The sequence below is a fragment of the Sebastes umbrosus genome, chromosome 15 (assembly GCF_015220745.1).
Source record: "Sebastes umbrosus isolate fSebUmb1 chromosome 15, fSebUmb1.pri, whole genome shotgun sequence".
Lineage (NCBI taxonomy): Eukaryota > Metazoa > Chordata > Actinopteri > Perciformes > Sebastidae > Sebastes > Sebastes umbrosus.
Genome location: NC_051283.1, coordinates 29,039,271 through 29,062,067, shown reverse-complemented (window position 1 = coordinate 29,062,067; position 22,797 = coordinate 29,039,271). Strand labels below are relative to the sequence as shown.

Here is a 22,797-nt window from a genome sequence, read left to right as displayed (position 1 = left end):
CATCCCCTGCTTTATGGTCTATCTGACTCTAAATGGGACCATCATTTACTAAAGGAACATCTATTGTAGTTCTGATCAATTTGTTTTCATAGAAGTGCCACCTCACAAGACCGTGTTGATGCTGTTTGAATATTTAAATTTCAACTTACTGAAGTTCAAACTCAGTTCCTCAGATTCTACTATTAGTTGTATTATTGGTTAATTTGGATCCAGAGAGCACAGTGAGGCTTGATGTACTCTGATGGAAATTATGTTATTCTCAGACTTCCTCTGCATTCACCTCCAGGAGGCTGGCGGCTTCGGGGTTGGTGGTTTTGTTGCTATCGTCTGCAAAAAGTGAACAGAAGTGCTATTTTATATATACGATAAGACACTAAAAACATAGACGCTCGATTCAGCTTTCAGTCAAAGATACTTACCAGAGATGCCAGAGTCGAGAGACCCACCTGAGCCTGTGAAGAAAAGAGAATTATTTAGATGCAGTATGTGTGTAGAAACATGCAGATATCCTGCTTTTGATTCATCTATCGACTGGAAACTAACGATAAAATGTGCTGTCTTACTGAGATCATGAGCTGTGATTCAGCGTCGGCAGAGGATGACCACCTTTTTTATGCTAAAAGCGTTGTTTTTTTATGCACTGGTCAAATTTGAGATCATGGGCTATTTTACTTCCATAACATGTCTTTTTTTAGACTAGTCAAAAGAAAACATCCAGTGTTTATTTTACTACTTTGTCTATTTACGTCTGTAGATTTCTACTAAATTCACCAAAAGTTAGCGTTAGATAATGCCTCATTTGCATATTTAAACATACAATATCAAAAAACTTGTAATACAAAAAATAATTGTCTTAATATCAGTGATCAGCTGGGGAAGTTTCATAGTGATTCTATTAGTTAAAATGTTTACCTTATTCACCTGTAGTGTCTTCAAAATGTATGAAATTTAACAATCCATATCTTTAAAGGCCGTTTTCTCAAAATTAGTTTTTATCATAAATAAATATAAAATATAAATAAAATAAAAGGGGTGGTGTAGGCTTTCAGAAATGTTTTACCATTTGAAACATACAGTATATGAACTACCACATTAATATTCATAATATGGGGAGACGATCAACGATTATATGATTTAATTCATGTATTTTAATGTAATGAAGCTTAATGCAAAATTGCGTCTTTGCAACATATTTCTAGAAGAATAGACTTACCAGTGAGAGTGTAGTTTACCTCGCGAGTGTTGCCGTTGCTGTTGTTACCATTCACGTCTACACACACACACACACACACACACACACAGGAAATATTAGGCCCATCTGCTACAACCTGTTTTTATACATATATATTTTTTACATTGTTTTTTTTTGTACATAATTACATGATTGTTTTCAGGCCTATCAAGTGATCAAGCCATACTCTTTTCATCCAGTCTTTGTTGCCCTTTTTTAAAATCTAATTCATTTGATAAACTTAAATTTGGTTTGACCAGACTTTTGGGTTTCCTCCTTCAGGTTGTAAAAATATAAATGTCATTAGCAGAAAAATACTCAAAACTTCAGGAATAAAGTTTATATAAGTATAAATAAAGCTTTAATAGAATCCATAGCAGAGAAATAAAACACTTACTTGAGGAAGTCTTTACACCAGTAAGGGGTGCAGCTGTTAATAAAAACACACAAAAGTTAAAACACACACATATACACAACAAACTATTTTTATCCATTTTAATATTTTTGGGATAATCTCTGTAGGTTGGCATTATTCAGTGTTTTTGTTAACCACCTTTGTAAAATACAAATGGATGTGGATACGACCTGCACCCTCAAGTGTTAAATCCAGCGTGGTAAACACTACACATCCAGTAAAGGATGGAAACACGTTGGGTTTCACACATTGACAGGAAAAGCAGAGCTAGACATCACGGCTAAAGCTGCATGCTAACTCCGTCACGGACAGGAAACGTTATCGTATCGCGCTAACGCGATACAGCACCCATATACTGACATTTATGTTAAATGCATTGAAACGGCCCCGATGGAGCTGACCATGGATGGATAAAGAGATTGGAGCTGACGGGAGAGCTAGAGACCACCTTGGAGAAGTTAGAGGAAGTAGACACGTGTGACTACGTCTGGTTTACGTCCGTTAACAAAGGGAACTGTATATACAAAATACATATATGTAAATAAGATTGATTGGATTATATTCACCAGAAGTATAAAACATTACATGTCCCTTATAAATTAAAAAGAAAATGCCAATAATTTGTGAGGGAAATGTCTTTATTCTTTGACTTTTGGGTTGCTGCAAAAAAGACTGACTTAAGACAGCGTGGACTGAGTTTTATGACCACCTTACACTAAATGATCAAAATCACAGGAGCGCACCACAACTCTAGCAAAACTCATGATTTTATTCATTGGAAATATGTCTGCTACAGTGAAATAAAAAAATGTAATAAATAATTCCTGACAATGACTGATATATTTGACTTCAGGACATCTCTGACTACATACATGCTGAAAATCAAACATTTTTACTGGATTAATTTAGATATTTTTCAAAGTAAAAGTCCCTAGAAGTGTATGAATCAACTTTTTCCCCATGGTCTAGTGTTAAAAAAGTTAACAAATATCACAAAAAAATCATAATATCGAATTGCAATACTTCAAAATCTCAATACATATCGATATTTTAGGTATCTGCAATACATTTTGCTGCTGTTGTTGCTTTGCTCCTGGGCTGGTAAACTCCATCTACTGTAGGTAATACACCGACTATGGATAAGTACCTCAGACAACCCCACTTCAAAACCCCCAAACTATCCCTTTAATGTGAAATAAAATAGTTACCTTTGTCGTTTTGGCTTGGATATCCTGTAAATAAAGACAATATTAACACAAACTGTGTAACTGATCATGGATGATATGGTTTAAATATGCATAGTCTTTCCATTGGCTGAGCCTGCTGACCTTTAAATACACAGTGATAAAATTCACAGTCACTCGAATATCACCCATTTACTGACATTTATGTTAAATGCATTGAAACGGCCCCGATGGAGCTGACCATGGATGGATAAAGAGAACAGAGCTGACGAGAGAGCTAGAGACCACCTTGGAGAAGTTAGAGGAAGTAGACACGTGGGACTATGTCCGGTTTTCAAAATAAGGTGTTAACAAAGGGAACTGTATATACAAAATACATCTATGGAAATAAGATTGATTGGATTATATTCACCAGAAGTATAAAACATTAAGTGTCCCTTATGAATTAAAAAGAAAATACCACTAATTTATGAGGGAAATGTCTTTATTCTTTGACTTTTGGGTTACTGCAAAAAATGTAATAAATAATTCCTGACAATGACTGATATATTTGACTTCAGGACATCTCTGACTACATACATGCTGAAAATCAAACATTTTTACTGGATTAATTTAGATATTTTTCAAAGTAAAAGTCCCTAGAAGTGTGTGATTCAACTTTTCCCCATGGTCTAGTGTTAAAAAAGTTAACAAATATCACAAAAAATCGTAATATCGAATCGCAATACTTCAAAATCTCAATACACATCGATATTTTAGGTGTCTGCAATACATTTTGCTGCTGCTGTTGCTTTGCTCCTGGGCTGGTAAACTCTATCTACTGTAGGTAATACACCGACTATGGATAAGTACCTCAGACAACCCCACTTCAAAACCCCCAAACTATCCCTTTAATGTGAAATAAAGTAGTTACCTTTGTAGTATTTGCTTGGATTTCCTGTAAATAAAGACAACAAACTGTGTAACTGATCATGGATGATATGGTTTAAATCTGCATAGTCTTTCCATTAGCTGAGCCTGCTGACCTTTAAATACACAGTGGTAAACTTCACAGTCACTCGAATACTGATTAAATTTGAGGACTATTTAATGTCTTTGTGTTTGAGCAATATGACTTAAATTGTTTATGAAAATAACACTTTATTTAAACTTTTATTCTCTCAATGTTGAGGTGATGAGAGCAAGCTTCATGGTAGAGAAAAAAACACATTCAATTATAGTAAATGATCACGTTTCCACACACTATACTGTACGTATCTTTTTCACATAATACTCTGTTCTAGCAAAATTAATAAAACAAACTTACAGGACTGTACTGGAAACGTTTAGTAATATGTTATGTAATGGTGGTTTTTAATGGTATTTTAAAAAGAAAATGTATTAATGTCCTACGGGTAATAGAGGTTATTGTATGTATGTGTGAGGTAGAAACTCAAAACCAGCACTGTGAGCTCAGTGTGACTTATAATAAACACTTTTGCCACATAATGATTGACAGGACGGCTATTCGATGTGACCTCTGAACCCCTCATGAAGTCCATCATAAAATAATAATGACAGACCTTTGCTCCTGATAACGACACCACATCTTAACTTGTGACTGAAAAGACTGCAACATCAAGTACTTTGTAATTGGTGTAAATACACTATATTGAATACTGCATTACAGTTTATCATCACATATCAATGACTTTGATGTGTCCATGTTGGTAAAATGTTCCTATGAAGCTTAAATCTCGATATTAAATACAGAATTTGGAACAAATATATTCCCCTCTTCTGGTATCTTGCTGTTGAAAGAGGACAACAGTTATATATATTATATATATATATATATATATAATATATATAATAGTTAAATATTGCACCTACCAAATTTTTTCCACAAGACGACCAGCAGCACAGCGATACCGATCACGAGCAAGAGCAGGCCAATCCCGCCGGCGATGATACCTACGTTAGAGTCGTCAGGAAGTGAATGATCTAAAACACAGAAAACATTCACACTAGTTATTTATTCAGTTCACTTTCAACATAATTTCTATTTGTTAGGTTCAATTTAATAATCTTTCTTGTGGCTTAAAAGTACAAGATGTAACTTTACACATTGAAATGTTTAAAAACAACGAGACCTATGTTGTATATGTTGTTGAGTTGTGTTCTTACTAAGGCTGTCAATCAATCATTTTTCATCTGTTCAAAATGTACCTTAAAGGGAGATTTGTCAAGTATTTAATACTCTTATCAACATGGGAGTGGACAAATATGCTGCTTTATGCAAAATGTATGTACATATTTATTATTGGAAATCAATTAACAACACAAAACAATGACAGATATTGTCCAGAAACCCTCACAGGTACTGCATTTAGCATAAAACAATATGCTCAAATCATAACATGGCAAACTGCAGCCCAACAGGCAACAACAGCTGTCAGTGTGTCAGTGTGCTGACTTGACTATGACTTGCCCCAAACTGCATGTGATTATCATAAAGTGGGCATGTCTGTAAAGGGGAGACTCGTGGGTACCCAGTGAACCCATTCACATTCACATATCAGTAAGAAAGCGTTTCTTACCCCAAACCGCCTCAACATGTACCCCGGTTGCAGCATGTATCACTTCACAGGCGTATGTGGACATGTCAGACTTCAAAATCTCCACTTGGTCTCTTCTCTGGAAGGTGTCGTCGCCGTTTGGTCGAGTACCCGATGTAGTCACGCCGTCCTCTCGAGTTAAAATACGGCCGTTCCTTTTGATCTGCAGAATGATGTCTTTTGGGTAGAAACCGGTAGCCAGGCACATCAAAATGACGTTTTTCTCGACTTTGGCTTTCTTTGTATACACGAACACCTTTGGGGGAGCTGGGAGGAGAAACCGTAAAGTAAGATCATATTTGTAAGTTTTTAATGTTTAATAATAACACCAGTATGATACAAAAACACATACTAGTGATTCTGAAACTAGCAACATCAAACACCACTGCTGAGACTCATACTTCATTTTATAATTTCAGGTCTTTTTTTTTTTTAGATCATGCTCGTAACTGAATGTGACGTTTGCGAGGGTTGGAATCCAATAGCTGGTGTTGTTGCCCGGTATACCGATACTAGAAAGGTATCACGACACCCTGCCGTTAAAAACGGTACGATATCCCGTTTTATTAGTAGGTTGGCAAATTATATTAATTAGGCTGCCATTTAAACTGTGGTGTTTCTGCCTTCACAGCCAAAACAAAAGGGGATTTCAGATCTCAAATTAATCTTTGAGTTTTAGTGATGTTATTTTTAACTTTACTTAGAAATGCTGAGAGTTGAACCTGAGTGCATTTGATAAGGAAATCTATAGAATTTAAATTTAATAAAATACTATTGAACCATGAATCATAGTTTTTTATGTTTTTATGATGGAAATGTTGCCACATCTGGAGCTAAAAAATAAAGAAATGGTCACATGCTGACACCCCCTTTTAGAATATGCAAGTAATTCATTTTGTCAGTCGTCTGAACACCACCATTTTTAGATTTTGTGTGAATCCCAATTGTTTCAAGACCATTTAGTTCTATATTTCAACAACCTGCATAATAGTCCTTCCATCACCAAAGCTACTTCTATTATCTCTAATTATAATGACAATAAAAATAAAGAAATGATTTTCAGTCATACTTACAAGCATTTCGTGCTTGCGCCCCCTCATATGTCATGAACTTGTCCAACCAATCTATGCACTCGTTCTCCAGGTAGCCTTTGGTGTATTCTTTTAGCACCTGAACATCATCCCACTTCCTCTTGGTCTGGAGTGCCGCGTCAATCGGGGCGACCCAGACCGAGTTGGCGTCGTCGAAGTACAGGAAGTCGTTTCCGTCGTAGCTGTACCTGTCAATGCCGCGGTGGAACTTCAACGTGCCGTCGGACTGCGTGTCGCCCTCACAGCCGTGCATCCACTGGAGAATATGGACGTCTGAAACCGGAGAGAGGAGCAGGACGGTGACGTCAACAACAATACGCAGACAAGATGAAGAGGTGGGTCACATTTGGATATTTGTGGCTTTCTGGTTTAACATTTAAGAGTAACTGACTGAAAATCTCTTTAACTGCCCTCTGTGGTTAAAAGTTTCAAGACTGTTTCCCTTCTGACCCCACCCAGCATCACTGATATGTGTGTGGTTAGAAATGAGCTCTGTTTAACCTGGAACCACACCCGGCAGTGATGTCACAGGGTCCTGGAGAACACCTGAGCATCACTGCAGCAAGGTGAGCTATGGGCTACTGCAGAAACATGGCGGTGCAACATGGCAGACTCCATGAACAGTAGATATAAACGGCTCATTCTAAGCTAACAAAAACACAACAATTCTTATTATCAGATTGACTATACACTAAAGAAAACATACTTATTAATATTATATTCCATTTCTGCCAATAGATCCCCCTAATTATTACACACTGTTCCTTTAAGCGCATAAAAAAATACAATTAAAACAGTTTTATCCACGCAGACTAGCAATAATACCTGCCTCAATAACATTTATCTCATGGAGAGTTATTATAGATTCTATGGTCAATAAAAGTGATCTTACCGGAGTCATTCTGTCTCATGCGTTTCTTCAGGATGTCGATGTTGACTTTGAACCACTGCTGCTTGCTCTGGCGGGACTGTGTGCCTTTTTCCCAGTAATCTTCAGGCAGTCGGTCTTTCATCCAGTCCTGTTTGGGAACTTTCTCCTGGTGATCGCTGTCAAAGTAGTCGATGATCCTGCTGTCCAGCTGACCCATGGCTGTGAACTCATGGATGCCCGGGAGTCCAACAGGGTTTTCGGAGAGGGCCGTGTAGATGTAAGTGAGGGAATGCCTGTCTGAGAGTCAGACAGATAGAAAGAGACATATTGCAGTATATCAACCCTGGTCTTTCTGCCACTCATCGCCAGATCGTTTTCGTCGCCACAGTGGTAGTAATCCTTCAGGCTCACTTACCTTGCTCATTAGCTTCCTTTTTGACTTTGTACTTGCTCGCTTTGATCCTGTTGTGCTCATCCTGTTTTTGTATTTTTTGCCCTAGTCTGGTATACTTACCTGCCAGCTGCCTCCGCTTCCTGCTGCACCTACCTGCTCAATCTCCAACCTCATTGCTTCCTCTTGGATCACAGTGGACTGGGATTACCATCTGGAGGAACACTGGAACCCCATTCCCCATGCTCCTCGCTCCCCTTAAGACTTTCAGTCTTCATTCCATCCACAACCGACTTGGAGAACCCTGCCCTGTCCACTATTTAAATTTATTATTATTAATAAATTCTTTCTTGTTATACCTTTAAAACCTGACTAGTGTGTGCTGCTTTTGGGTCCACATTTTGTTTAACCAGAACATAACAGGGCTTTTACCACAGCTTTGGTAGTAATTGAGCGCAACGGGTACGCAGCAGGATACCTAGTGCTCCGACACATAACGGTAAGCAAATACTTACAACCTTATTTAGAGCACGGCAACGGACCAACACAGTCCACAATAAGGTGATCAAAGGGTTCACTTAGGGCAGGAATGGGCTGCAGTGGAGCGGGCTTGATGCACTGGTTCGGTTTTCCCGTTAACTGGCACACATGACAAGTTCGTATATATGAGGAGACGTCTCTTTTTACGCGCGGCCAAAAGAAATGCCTTAAGATGTTGAGATATGTTTTTCTGACGCCAAAGTGTCCACATTCATCGTGGCCCACTTTTAAGACCATGGGACGAAACTTAGCCGGCACCACCAACTGGAATACTGCATCTCCCACAACATCATTACGCAGAGAAATCCACTTCCTGAACAACAGCCCATTCTGCAAAAAGTACCCACTGACAGCACTGTCGATCTCCACAGCAGACAAAACACGGTCAAATATCTCTTTTAGAGAGGGGTCACTCTGCTGCTCCTGCGACAGCTCACTATGTGACACTGACAACGGAAAATCAGAGAGAGGAGGAACCTCCAACTCAACATCATCATATTTACCGTCTGACAGCGCATCCAGCTCGGCCCCAGCCATTGCGCGTGTGACCGCACAGGCCGAACCGACTTCTGGTAAGCAACTGGAGCAGTAATCAGCACCAGAGTCAACCGGACAGAGTGTAATAACAGGTGAAGGAGGAGTGTCGGCCCAAACACGGCTACCAGCCAAGCCGTTTCCCAAAATGAAATGAACACCATCAATGGGCAGCGCCGGGCGCACTCCTACCGCTACCTCACCGTTCACAGCTCACAGCTCAAAGTCATTTTATGCAATGGAATAGGCAAAACTGTCAATCCCATCCCGCGACTGAGGATACAGTCACCAGTGTCAGTCTCTGCCGACAAAGGCAACACAGAGTCCACTATGTAGGAGTCATGAGCTCCTGTATCCCTCAGGATTTTTATCGGTACCTTGGCATCACTTCCTACAAGTGAAACAAAACCCCCTCTAATGAAAGGAGCATAAGCAGTCAAAACGTCCAGTTCACAAGAATTAGAGGTAAGCTCATCAGAAACACCGCCATTACAAACGGGCGCAGCGAAAGCAGCAGGCTTAACGCCATGATGCCTCCCTCCTCTGCTTCTTGTCTGTAACAAAGAACAGTCAGCTTTCCAGTGACCTCTTTCGTGACAATAATTACAACTTTTACTGCTGTCAAAGTTGCTTCGAGGCTTAGAGTCAGCCCTAAATGGACCAGCTTTTCCTTCTCTTCTGACGTCATTAGAGAATTGCAAGCCATGTAAGGGTTTCCTGGTCTAACCAGAGCAGAACCTTCAGCTAGCTGACCCCGCCCCACACTCTCAACCGAACTATGATCAACGTAGCTCCCGTTAGTCTGCAAGAACCAGCAGAACAGTCTTCATGTACTCCCATCATCTAAATATAACATGTTCTTTCACAAAGGCTTTATGTAATTACACTGTTTAAACAGCTGATATTTATATATTATATATATTTGATGTCATGCATGTAGAAGAGTACAGGTAGTGACTGTAAGCAACACAACACGTTTCTGTTTCACAGTCAAACTTTATTTGAGTAGACAGATGACAATATTAATTATTCACAGCATTTGTAATCATCCCACCTGTTAGTTAGTTATGTTGACATGGTACAGGAGAAAGTCTTTCAGCTCCGGTGAGCTAAGCTCCGGTGGTCTGTAGTCATGGTAACACAGAGACAGCTTCTACTGTAACTAAAACACCATTACTCTGATTACTTTACTACGTTTATCAGGTGTCTTTTACCACAAATAATGAACTTACTACTGTTTCACATCTTCTATTTTCCACCCTGATGGTCGCTGTGTTTACACACCGTCTCATAGCGGTAGCATGTAGCTAACCCGTTAGCATGTAGCTACATGCTAACGGGTTAGCTCTGTATCTCCATCTGCTCTCCTCTGTCTGCTCTCCTCTGTCTGCTCTCAGCTGTCTGCTCTCAGCTATCTGCTCTCAGCTGTCTGCTCTCCTCTGTCTGCTCTCCTCTGTCTGCTCTCCTGTCTGCTCTCAGCTGTCTGCTCTCAGCTATCTGCTCTCAGCTGTCTGCTCTCCTCTGTCTGCTCTCCTCTGTCTGCTCTCCTGTCTGCTCTCAGCTGTCTGCTCTCAGCTATCTGCTCTCCTCTGTCTGCTCTCAGCTGTCTGCTCTCAGCTGTCTGCTCTCAGCTATCTGCTCTCAGCTATCTGCTCTCCTCTGTCTGCTCTCAGCTGTCTGCTCTCAGCTGTCTGCTCACAACTGTCTGCTCTCAGCTGTCTGCTCTCAGCTGTCTGCTCTCAGCTGTCTGCTCTCCTCTGTCTGCTGTCTGCTCTCAGCTGTCTGCTCACAACTGTCTGCTCTCAGCTGTCTGCTCTCCTCTGTCTGACGGAGTAGCCGTCACTGACTGTGGGCAGCGCACACACATCACCTCAGGCCACACACACCAACATTTCTCCGCTGCGCCGCAGGCACACACACACACGCACACACACACACACACGCCAAACATTTCTCCGCTCCCTTCCTGATTCACTCCGTAGTTAAAACACATCGCGACATATCCCTCTCCCCTAAACTGTTTATCAGTAGTGCGACCAAAGGTGCACACTTGATTGTTCTGCTGTTTCCTATACGCATATATTTACACAAACATTATTCTCACTCACCAGTTGCTGAAACGCTGCGTGTCCATCCTGTCATGTCCCATTCATGGGATTGACGAGCAAACAGGGCCGTAACAAATCCCCCCGTTATAAAGGGTGCCCTCGCGCGTTTTTGAGATCATGTGATCAGTTTAAATATGTTTATTATTTGGAATTGTGATTATGTTGCAAATTAACTTGTTTTGGTTGGGGGGGAATGTTTAGACAGAGGTATATCATTTAAAGGTAAAATATGCCTAGGTTAAAGGGACTATAAATATCTTCTATGATGAAAAATAATGTTAATTGTTATTTTTCTGTGTAAGGAATACGCCCAGGGGAGGGGCTATTGGTTTAAAAGGAGGTCATCTTGGCCAGCTGAAGTGAGTCTGATCTGAAGTGTTGACAGAGAAGGTCACACTCAGGAAGGTAAAATATAGATTGTATTTTTGGATTGTTTTTACCTGTTCTGAAAGAAATCATGGAGTTATTGAGGAACTCGATTTTCAGTACTATTTGATGTTTTGTATATAGCTTATTTTCTATTTTTCACTTTTTGTAAATAGTAAGCAATGATTGCACTTTGGGAGGCCGGCATAATAAAAAGGGATTAATACAACGTTTTCCGACTATGCCAGTGTTTTTCATGTTGCACGGAGTTTTGACATAGAACCCCGCGACATATGGTGTCAGAAGCGGGATGGCTAGTCGGAAGGACATAACCACACAGGAGCGCACAGGACTGCGTTCCCAACGGCAAGGGCAGTCAGAGGAGGGCGCGGCCGCCAGCATGGACCCGGCTGGGGAGACGGATCATACTACGTCGTCCTCAGAGGAAGATGAGGAGGGGAGCAGGTACAGAGAAGATCTCATAGCACCTGCAGCTCCATCATCAACTGGGGGGCCAGGAGAAGAACTACTGACAATGATGAGAGAATTTATGACAGCACAAAATAGGAGGGAGGAGGGCCTGTTAGCAGAGATCCGAGGCCTGAGATACGCTGCTCCTACTCCAAGCACGGTGACAGCAAGCAGTCCAAGAATTGATCTGCCGACGCCAGTACCCCAGCGTGGGCAATGGCATGCACCAACAGAGACGTTCTCTCCTATAGCAGCAGCTATAGACTATAACAGCAGCCCTGAGCATCCAAGGCCAGGGTGGAGACATTACAACGAGCCCAAATTATCCCCGTTTCAGATGGGGGAGGATATTGAGAACTATTTGTTACGTTTTGAGCGTATTGCCAAAACATGGAGATGGCCAGAGAATGAGTGGGCATGCAGACTCGTTCCACTGCTGTCGGGGAAGGCATTGGAGGCCTACACCATGATGGATGAGGAGAGGGCCCACTGCTACAACGACCTGAAGGGAGCACTGTTGACCAAGTTTGACATCTCTCCAGAGACGTATCGGCAGCGGTTCCGGTCCACAGTGGTACCACCTGGTGAAACCCCCACAGAGACCTACCACCGCCTGAAGGGTCTCTATCGACGCTGGATTCGGCCAGAGCAGCACACCAAGGAGGAGGTCGGTGAGGCCATTATCCTGGAGCAGCTACTCCGGATACTCCCCCCTGAAGTGAGGACCTGGGTGAAGGAGCATGAACCAGAGGGTGGACTCTCCGCTGCCAAGCTGGCGCTACAGTACCTCAACGCTCGGAGAGGAGGACCAGCTGCACGTTCCTACAGTGCAGCCCCCAGACCTACACTTCAGTTACCCCAGCCCCGGCCTACGAGGAGAGAGTTTAGCCAGGAGCCACCAGGTAACTTCAGCTCGGCCCTAAACCAACGAGGACCCGGTAAGGACTTTGTTTGTTTTTATTGTCAACAGCCAGGGCACAAAGCTTCTGTGTGTCCCATACGCAAAGCTAAACTCACCTGCGCTTGCTATGCTCCCCGGCCTGAGGTGGAGGATAGTGAAGTGAGGTTACAACGCTACAAAACTGTGACTGTTAATGGCCAGCAGGTTACTGCTCTTTTGGACAGTGGTAGCTTCATGTCGCTGGTGCGGCAGGATCTGGTGCCTGTAAACAGTGTGGATTACAGCAGACAAGAGGACATACTATGTGTTCATGGGGATAAGCATCTTTATCCCACAGCTGAATTAACTGTTACCATTGATGAACAGTCTTACTTGTTGACTGTTGGGGTGGTTGCAAAGTTACCTGTTGCTGCCCTCTTGGGTTGGGACTTACCTGTACTTCTGGACTTGCTGCGGGAGAACAGGCCAGTGGAAACTGACTCCGGGCAGAGGGGGGAAGTCAATGTCACTGTTTCTTGTCCTGTGATCACTCGTGCCCAGGCGAAAGCTGGGGTCCAACCGCTCACAGACCTTCACCGTGGTCTGTGTGAGGGTGGCACTCAGGGGCTAAGAAAAGAGGAACCTTGTGCTCATCCTTTCCCAGACTTTGACAGTAGTCTGTTCGATGGTGGCACCAAGGGCCCAAGAAAATCCCGTCGCCAACGCCGCTTTGAGAAGCAGCTGAAGTCAGCAGAGCCCAAAACAAAGAGTACACTGTCAAATGAAATGTGGGCAGTACCGGATGATATTTCTGTGCTACAGAGGGGGGATACAACTTTGAAACATTTGTTTGCTAAGGTGGGGGAGGCAGCAAAGGGAGATTGTGTGGGAAGGGAAAGGTTTATTGTGGAAAAGGATGTGTTGTACACCGTTGATAATGACCATAAACGCCTAGTAGTTCCTGCTAACTGTAGGTCACTCGTCATGCACCTAGCACACACACTCCCATGGTCTGGACACCTTGGCCGCCACAAAACATATCTGCGCATCAGTTCACGCTTTTATTGGCCCTCCATGTACACAGACATTCAGAAATATTGTGCCACATGCCCAACATGTCAAAAAACATGCATTGCCCGCAAGTCTGACCGAGCTTTTCTGCAGCCACTACCTGTTATCTCCACTCCATTCCGCAGGATTGCCATGGATATTGTGGGCCCGTTGGTGAAAAGCAGTGGTGGACATCAGTACATATTGGTGGTGTGTGACTATGCTACTCGTTTCCCAGAGGCTTTTCCCCTGCGCACGATAACTGCTCCTGCTGTGCTGCGTGCGTTGGTGCAACTGTTCTCCAGAGTGGGAATACCTGATGAGATCCTGACGGATCAGGGAACAAACTTCACCTCCAGGTTGATGCAGCTCTTCCAAAAGCAGCTGGGCATCTCAGCAATCAAAACTACGCCATACCACCCACAGACTGATGGTCTGGTTGAAAGGTTCAACCAGACATTGAAGAATATGCTGCGGAAGTTCGTGGATGATACTGGCAAGGACTGGGACCGTTGGCTGCCATTCCTGCTCTTCGCCTATCGTGAAGTTCCCCAGGCATCAACTGGTTTCTCCCCATTCGAGCTGCTTTATGGCTGGGAGGTACAGGGACCCTTGGATCTGCTCCGCAAAGGCTGGGAGACACCTTCCACCTCGCAAGACGACAGAGGGGTGGTGCAGTTTGTGCTGGAGATGAGGGATCGGCTGGCAAGGTACCAGGAGGAGGCAGAGGTTAACCTGCGGGAGGCCCAGAAAAGCCAAAAGACCTGGTATGACCAACAGGCCCGGCGCCGTGAGTTCCAGCCTGGGCAAAAAGTTTTGCTGCTTCTCCCTTCATCCAACAGCAAGCTCCTAGCAAAATGGCAAGGGCCGTACCTCATCACCCGAAAAATGGGTCCGGTCACTTACGAGGTCCATCACCCAGACAAGAAGAAACCCAAGCAGACCTACCATGTGAATCTCTTGAAAGAGTGGAAGGACCGGTTGATCCAGGTACCAGGGGAGGTTCTGATGGCAAGGAAGGTCGACAGTGAAGAAGAGGTGGAGATGGGACTGGAGACCCTTACTACACCAGCTGCTCCTGTGTTGGCACATCTTGAACCAGGACAAGTTGCACGGCTCCTCCAGGTCTTCAAGATGACTCCGTCCTTATTTGCTGCCAGCCCAGGGAAGACAACGCTAGTGGAGCATGTCATTCGCCTCAAAGATGGACGACCAATTCGTCAACGTCCCTACCGTATTCCGCAGCAGCTGGTGGGAAAACTGAAGCAGGAGGTGGAGGAGATGTTGAAACTTGGAGTGATTGAACCATCCAACTCAGAGTGGTGTAGTCCGGTGGTCATCGTCTTCAAGAAGGATGGCTCCCTCCGAATATGCATTGATTTCAGGAAGATCAATGCCATCTCAGAGTTTGACGCCTATCCCATGCCAAGAATCGAGGACTTACTGGAGAAGATCGGAGCTGCAAAGTACATCACCACCCTTGATCTCTGCAAGGGATATTGGCAGGTGCCACTGGAGGAGACAAGCAGACCCTACACGGCGTTCCGAACCCCAGCTGGACTCTACCAGTTTACAGTGATGCCATTTGGACTACACGGAGCACCAGCCACCTTCCAGAGACTGATGAACAGAGTACTCCAGGGTTGTGACAACTGCAGCGCTGCATACCTGGATGATGTGGTGATCTTCAGCAACACCTGGGTAGAGCATGTCCAACATCTATCGCTTGTTCTGGGAAGGATCCAGAAGGCTGGGCTGACACTCAACCTTTCCAAGTGTGAGTGGGCGCGAGAGGAGACACGGTACCTTGGTTACCAGTTGGGACGAGGGGAGGTACGGCCACAAGTGGATAAGGTGGAAGCTATCCAGAACTGCCCTCGACCACGGACCAAGAAGGAGGTACGGTCCTTCCTGGGATTGATTGGGTGGTACAGGCGATTCGTGCCACAGTTCGCGACCATTGCAGCCCCACTCACAGCTTTGACCCGCAACGAACACAGGAACCCGGTAACTTGGTCAGATGACTGTGAAACAGCCTTCAGCACCTTGAAAAAACACCTGTGTTCTTCTCCCGTCCTCAAGAGTCCAGACTTCAACAAAAGATTTCTGGTACAGGTGGACGCATCGGCAGTCGGCCTTGGAGCAGTCCTGGCCCAAGGGGACCCTGGGGACGAACACCCGATTTTGTACCTCAGCCGCAAGATGCAGCCACGTGAGACCAGGTATTCCACTGTGGAAAAAGAGGGTCTGGCCATCAAGTGGGCACTGGATAGCCTACGTTACTACTTGCTTGGACGAGAGTTTGACCTGGAAACTGACCATCGGGCTCTCACCTGGATAAACACCATGAAGGATCACAACAGCCGCCTGACTCGATGGTACCTCTCACTGCAGCCCTTCAAGTTCTCCATCCGACATCGATCCGGCAAGGCCAATGTGGTGGCAGATTACCTTTCCAGGTTGCCGCACATCGCCAACCTCCAGGAGGAGGGGGATGATGTGACGGAGTAGCCGTCACTGACTGTGGGCAGCGCACACACATCACCTCAGGCCACACACACCAACATTTCTCCGCTGCGCCGCAGGCACACACACACACGCACACACACACACACACGCCAAACATTTCTCCGCTCCCTTCCTGATTCACTCCGTAGTTAAAACACATCGCGACATATCCCTCTCCCCTAAACTGTTTATCAGTAGTGCGACCAAAGGTGCACACTTGATTGTTCTGCTGTTTCCTATACGCATATATTTACACAAACATTATTCTCACTCACCAGTTGCTGAAACGCTGCGTGTCCATCCTGTCATGTCCCATTCATGGGATTGACGAGCAAACAGGGCCGTAACAAATCCCCCCGTTATAAAGGGTGCCCTCGCGCGTTTTTGAGATCATGTGATCAGTTTAAATATGTTTATTATTTGGAATTGTGATTATGTTGCAAATTAACTTGTTTTGGTTGGGGGGGAATGTTTAGACAGAGGTATATCATTTAAAGGTAAAATATGCCTAGGTTAAAGGGACTATAAATATCTTCTATGATGAAAAATAATGTTAATTGTTATTTTTCTGTGTAAGGAATACGCCCAGGGGAGGGGCTATTGGTTTAAAAGGAGGTCATCTTGGCCAGCTGAAGTGAGTCTGATCTGAAGTGTTGACAGAGAAGGTCACACTCAGGAAGGTAAAATATAGATTGTATTTTTGGATTGTTTTTACCTGTTCTGAAAGAAATCATGGAGTTATTGAGGAACTCGATTTTCAGTACTATTTGATGTTTTGTATATAGCTTATTTTCTATTTTTCACTTTTTGTAAATAGTAAGCAATGATTGCACTTTGGGAGGCCGGCATAATAAAAAGGGATTAATACAACGTTTTCCGACTATGCCAGTGTTTTTCATGTTGCACGGAGTTTTGACATAGAACCCCGCGACAGCTCTCCTCTGTCTGCTCTCAGCTATCTGCTCTCAGCTGTCTGCTCTCAGCTGTCTGCTCTCAGCTGTCTGCTCTCAGCTGTCTGCTCTCCTCTGTCTGCTGTCTGCTCTCAGCTGTCTGCTCACAACTGTCTGCTCTCAGCTGTCTGCTCTCCTCTGTCTGCTCTCCTCTGTCTGCTCTCAGCTATCTGCTCTCAGCTGTCTGCTCACAACTGTCTGCTCTCAGCTGTCTGCTCTCAGCTGTCTGCTCACAGCTGTCTGCTCTCAGCTGTCTGCTCTCAGCTGTCTGCTCTCAGCTGTCTGCTCTCAGCTGTCTGCTCTCCTCTGGGATGATTCTGTCGGTCATTTCTCACAGATGGATCTGTAAAGACAGACGTAAAACAGAGTGTATGTTTACGGTTTACAGAGTTGATGCATAAGGTAAACACTGAGCTAACTAACAGAGTTATAAATAGCATTATTTACCTGAGCGAAACCGTCAGGAGAACCTGGACTCTGGACCGCAGATGTCCTCCGGTAACGTGCGCTGGCTGAAGTGTCTGGTTTATAAACTTTAAAGTAGTTTGCAGTAAGCAGGCATATTCAGGCTGACAGTATGAGAAGAATAAAGGGTTTTTTGAACATTGCAGCATGTAAACATGTTCTAGTGCAACATTAAAATACATCTATGAACCTGGAAATGAGCATAATATGAGATCTTTAAAATGATCTCGCGTAAATTCAACACGTCTGCCCATTTCTTTTTTCCCCAAGACCTGAATCACTGGCGATATGCCTCCGGCACCGGCTCATAAGCTTTAAGCACAGCTGACTTTATTTTGGAATAACTAGAGCTATCTTCCAGCTCAGAGACGAATAGGCTTCCTGTGCTTTCCCTGTGAGAACACACTGGAGCATCAGGGCGCAGTCCGCCTCTGGCCAGTTCCTAGCTCTGGTGACACGCTCGAACAACACAAAAAAAGTATCTGGATCCCTCATTAAACGGTGGCAAGAGACGCAAATGACTAACATCAAAGGGACGCCCACCAGGCCTAGGCACTTGCCCATCCTGATCCCTACTGGGCCCTTTAACATCTTTACCCAAAGACAACCGATAACTCTCCAAATCTACCTTGGCCTTTTCTGTCTGCTGGCGTATCATCTCCACCTCAATTTGTTTTTTAACATCCAATTCATGTTTACGTGTCTCATGCTCCATCTGCAGCAAGAGAAGCTCTTTTTGTTGTTCAAATGTTAAGCCCTGTGTCTGAATTGAAATAGCAGCTCCACCTGGAGAGGGCTCTTCTGTCTGCTGTCATAACACCCATTTCAATCAATTTTAACTTCAACGCCACTTTAATGCTTTCTTTATTAAGACGCTTATCTGGCACAACCACAGAATAACGTTCAGCAATTTCAAGCAACTGTTCCTTTGTGCACTTCTCTAAAGCCTCCTCGGATGGAGCAGCAATGAAGGCCTCACTTTCAGCCATTTTCACCTTTAAATCAAACAATTTAACAAACAAACTTTGCTCTCAAACAGGACCAGAAATACGCAGCAAAGCTCCTCTGTGCGCACTAGGACAGAATCCTCATCCGGTTTGAAGTTTCCCCGCTACCTAAACAGCCAGAGCCCCTGACTAAGCTCCCCCCTAGTCTTCATGCGGTTACTTGTGATGGGTATTTATGCACTGAAGCCCGCTGGGTCAGGGGGGCGACTAGCGAACTAGCAACCCTCCCGAGTCCACGGAAATGTTCCCGAAGCCGAAGCCTCTCCCACGTTTACCACAACACTACCAAGATCCCCCCCGACGAACCCAAAGGGGAACGCCGCTTCAGCTTACCAGGGAAAACTCCGCACCATCAAACAAAATACGCACAGAAGAACCCACACATGTCACCCGGTCCACCTGCTACCAGCAGAACCGAAACCCACAGGAACTAAATCTCCCTACCAACTACAAGGTAAGAAACAAAGGCTGTACAAAATGTATATTTTAAACCATATACAAAACTCCACAAATCAACTTACCCTGCTAAACCCGCTCAAATGATCTGTGTCCTTTCCCTTAATCACAAACTTGCTCGTGCACGAGCAAACAAATGTTTACCGCCACTCATAAACAAAGGAACAAAGGAACCGGAGTGCGCCGCAAGCGCTCCAACTACCTTTACGCACGCGTGCCACAACCGGCCCCGCGCACCAAACTACAAAACCTGCACTGAAGTACAACACCTACAGCCAGGAAAATGCAACGAAAAGGACGAGCCCCCAATTTGTCATAACCCGGCCCGTGGGCCATGACAAAAACGGGAACGGACACAAAATGCCAAATAATATAAAGTATTTATTATAACAAATAATATGAATTAAGAATTAAATGTACTTATGGAGTGTGTTAGTCAGTGAAATCAGTAGTGTCAATGTAGGTGTGCTTGAATAACATAGTGTGAGGTGTTGTGAAGTAAAAAGTCCAACAAGAGCTAAGCAAAGCAAAAGTGGTTGCAGGCAGCCAGCAGGGGGAGAGAGAGGGAGAGAGAGGGAGAGGGAGAGAGGCACGGGAAGCCGGCCTTTATATCCGGTGGAGCACCGGGCCCAGGTGCTCCAGATCAGCCAGGGATTCCAATCAGCTCCTTAAACACAACACAGGCACGTCACTATTACATCACACCTCTGCAGACAAGCAGGGGGCCGTCACAACTGTCATTTTGAAATAATAAATAAAAGAGCTTGCTTCATACCTTTTTTTATTATTATCTATTTATTTATTTGTATTGGTTTTTTTATTTATTTTTTATTTATTTTATGTTGGTTTTGTTTCATTTCTGTAGTCCTTTTATGTTTGTCACAGCTCTTTGTTTCTGTTTTCACTATGCTTCTTTTGTATATAAATGTTTTTAATGTGTTCTGCTGTTACTATGGATACTGTCATTTTGAAATAATAAAAAAAAAAGAACTTGCTTCATACCTTTTTTTTTATTATCTATTTATTTATTTTTATTGTTTTTTTATTCATTTATTTTTATTTTATGTTGATTTTGTTTCATTTCTGTTGTCCTCTTATGTTTGGCACAGCTCTTTGTTTAATTAATTAATTTCATTAATTAAAAATAGAACTTGCTTCCTACTGACACGCATGTGTTAGACACGCAGCCTGAATTACTACTAACTTTACTATTAAAGTACTAAATCCACATTTATAAAGGTTTGTTTCGACGTACTGGACCTGTGGAATAAATGTACATTACAAACATGAAAACAACCTCCGCCCATTTTAACACATTCAGCTAAAATAACAGCCAGAAACGACGACGTCACAACATCGTGTCTCAACTTACCGCCTTTCACCGTCAGTCCTGTCCCCAAAAGGACAAAGACTGCGATCAAATTCATCTTCACCTCAAACCAGACGTGTCTCGTTAATAAAAGTCGTGTTTTAACCGACAGTAGGATCGTGTTTTGTCTCCGTGTTCCGCGCGTCCGTCCGCGGTGAACTGCTGCTGCTCTCTATCTGCTTCCTGCTTCTGTCAACTATCTGCTCTACACGGTGCGTTCAGGGGAGGCTCGTAAATTAGAGACGCATGTCGCAATCCAGTTACATCCAACTTTTTAAACACTTTTAACGACTTTAACTCGTGCTGCTATTCCAAATGGATTAATTTATGAAAAACTACTTAAGTTATGGTGACAATAACATAACACAACCTTTACTCATGTTGGATGGACTTGAACTAACAGATAATAAGTGTAACAATAAGCATTTTTGTAAAACTTTTAGTACTGTATTTATATTAATTATATTGTGTATTATATCTATAGATATCTATATCTATATATCTATAGATATAGACATATATATGTATGTATGTATTTATATATACACATATATACATATATGTGTATATATATATATATATACACACATGTATGTATGTATATATATATACATATATATACATACATACACATATATATATATATACATATATATATATAGTATAATGTTTATTATTTGGTGTGATATAACTAAACACATGTTATAGAAGTAGTGTGTAGTTAGATACAGCAGTGTAAGTACACAACATCTGTAATGTTAGTTAGCTAGCTAGTTGGTTAGCTATAAATTAGCCGTTTACTGTAAACGGCTGTAAAACAGAGGCGTTTTACTTCCTTTTTCACAAATGTGAGCGTCTACAGTCAACTTACCGCCTGCAGTCGGCTCTAAGTTCAGAAACATGAACGGTAAAAACAGAAATATCGGTCTGGGTATCATGGGATAATCCGTTATTCCTTTTGAATTCAAAAACGAAAAAACAATTTTTTATTTTTTCGTTTTAAACCAAAACCGAGAAAACGGCCGTTTTCTCGGTTTTGGATTCTGAATCCAAAAATTAAAAACGGATCCAATCCAGGACGTTTTTTGTTTTTGCTAATTCCTTTTATCATTATTCATTTTTGATTGAAGAACGAGAGTCACGTGGGTTTTTAGTTTTTTCGTTTTAAACCAAAAACGAAAAATGGAATCACGTGGTGGCCTGTTTGTTTTTTGTTTCCAAAAAAAAACGAAAAAAACAAATAAAAAAAACGATCCGATTTAGTTTCTTCAAGTTTCTTTCTGTCATTTTCTGTTTTGAATTGAAGAGCGGAGAACGGCAAACACGTGACCCGGAAGTGAAGGCAAACATGTCAAAATAAAAGCCAAGAAGATAGTTTGGTCATTCTATAGAGGTGTGACATTATTTAAGCACAGGATCAAAGTAACAGTAGAAGATAAATAGGCTAAATAAATACACAAATAAATACATACATAAATATTTTTTTGTTTTGTTCTTTTCATTAACACACAAATATCTTTTATCCAAAAAGTGTGTGATAAATTACAGGGAGGGTCTCTACAGATGTTATACAGAACTCTCACGTAATTGACAATTTTCTCTCTCACACCCTTACTATGGGCTGTTTCTTTAGGTGCTTCTCATTTCAGCATTTTTCGCCTCCTCGTCTCCTCGCTCCTCGATCCTCCGGCTATAGCTGCATCCCAAAGCTCTTAATTGCATCCCTGTTTTCCTCACTTGCGTCTTTTCCTTGCGTCTTATGGTACGTGTCCACAGGCTCCGTGCTTTCCACGCTCCCCATTAATTGTCTATGCAAGCAGCCGCGCAATGCATTCTGGTAGCGTGGCGTCGCGATTCGAGAGACTAGGCGTGCAGGAAGCCTGCTCCTCATTTGCATAAAGTTGAAGTCCTGGCTACTTTATGCAAATCACGGGCGTCCGATGCGATTCGCCGCCTCTCGAAACTCCCGATAATCTTTTAAAATAAACGTTGTCGATCCAAAATAAAGACAGATTCAGCAACTGCATGGGTTGTTTCTCGCCTCAAATGTTTTCAGAAACACATTTCGGTGAACTATTTTCGTGAAATAAGAGAAGAAAGTTTCCAAACGAGCCTCCATACTGGTTCCGGTTTGAAAGCTGGGAGCAGCAGCCAACAGCGGGAAAGCGTTCGTCCAATCAGGAGCCGAGTGCCTTGTTTCTAGGGACAGCCCACCAAGCGTCCAATGCTGGGAAGCGTCGTGTAGCCTCACGATAAAAAACGCCCCTGTGCACACGTACCATAAGTCCCTCCCACCAGGGAAGCATGGAGAGA

The 22,797-nt window shown here is 43.1% G+C and overlaps 1 protein-coding gene across 2 annotated transcripts; it reads right to left on the bottom strand.

The window, feature by feature from the left end:
- Positions 1-169: 169 nt before the first annotated feature.
- LOC119502949 (patr class I histocompatibility antigen, alpha chain G-like) lies at positions 170-21,401 on the bottom strand. Of its 2 annotated transcripts, none has more exons than XM_037794297.1 (11): positions 21,356-21,401; positions 7,411-7,686; positions 6,501-6,791; positions 5,410-5,694; positions 4,703-4,813; positions 3,744-3,767; positions 2,855-2,878; positions 1,629-1,661; positions 1,214-1,270; positions 420-452; positions 170-327 (listed from the first exon to the last, which is right to left on the bottom strand). In XM_037794297.1, the coding sequence occupies exons 1-11, from the start codon at positions 21,384-21,386 to the stop codon at positions 260-262; spliced, it is 1,233 nt and encodes a 410-aa protein (XP_037650225.1). In that variant the 5' UTR covers positions 21,387-21,401; the 3' UTR covers positions 170-259. The 2 variants fall into 2 exon arrangements, with proteins under 2 accessions (XP_037650225.1, XP_037650226.1); XM_037794298.1 differs by lacking the exon at positions 21,356-21,401 and adding an exon at positions 20,488-20,685.
- Between the last annotated feature and the right edge of the window lie 1,396 nt (positions 21,402-22,797).

What these genes read in the sequence shown, in the direction of transcription:
- LOC119502949 (XM_037794298.1), bottom strand. Translation starts at nt 20,542, where the DNA reads ATGAATTTGATCGCAGTCTTTGTCCTTTTGGGGACAGGACTGACGGTG. An exon ending in AGGACTGACGGTGAAAGGCG is followed by an intron (nt 7,687 to 20,487) that starts GTAAGTTGAGAC and finishes TCTGACTCTCAG; the next exon opens with ACAGGCATTCCCTCACTTAC. An exon ending in ACATGTTGAGGCGGTTTGGG is followed by an intron (nt 4,814 to 5,409) that starts GTAAGAAACGCT and finishes TCTGTGTTTTAG; the next exon opens with ATCATTCACTTCCTGACGAC.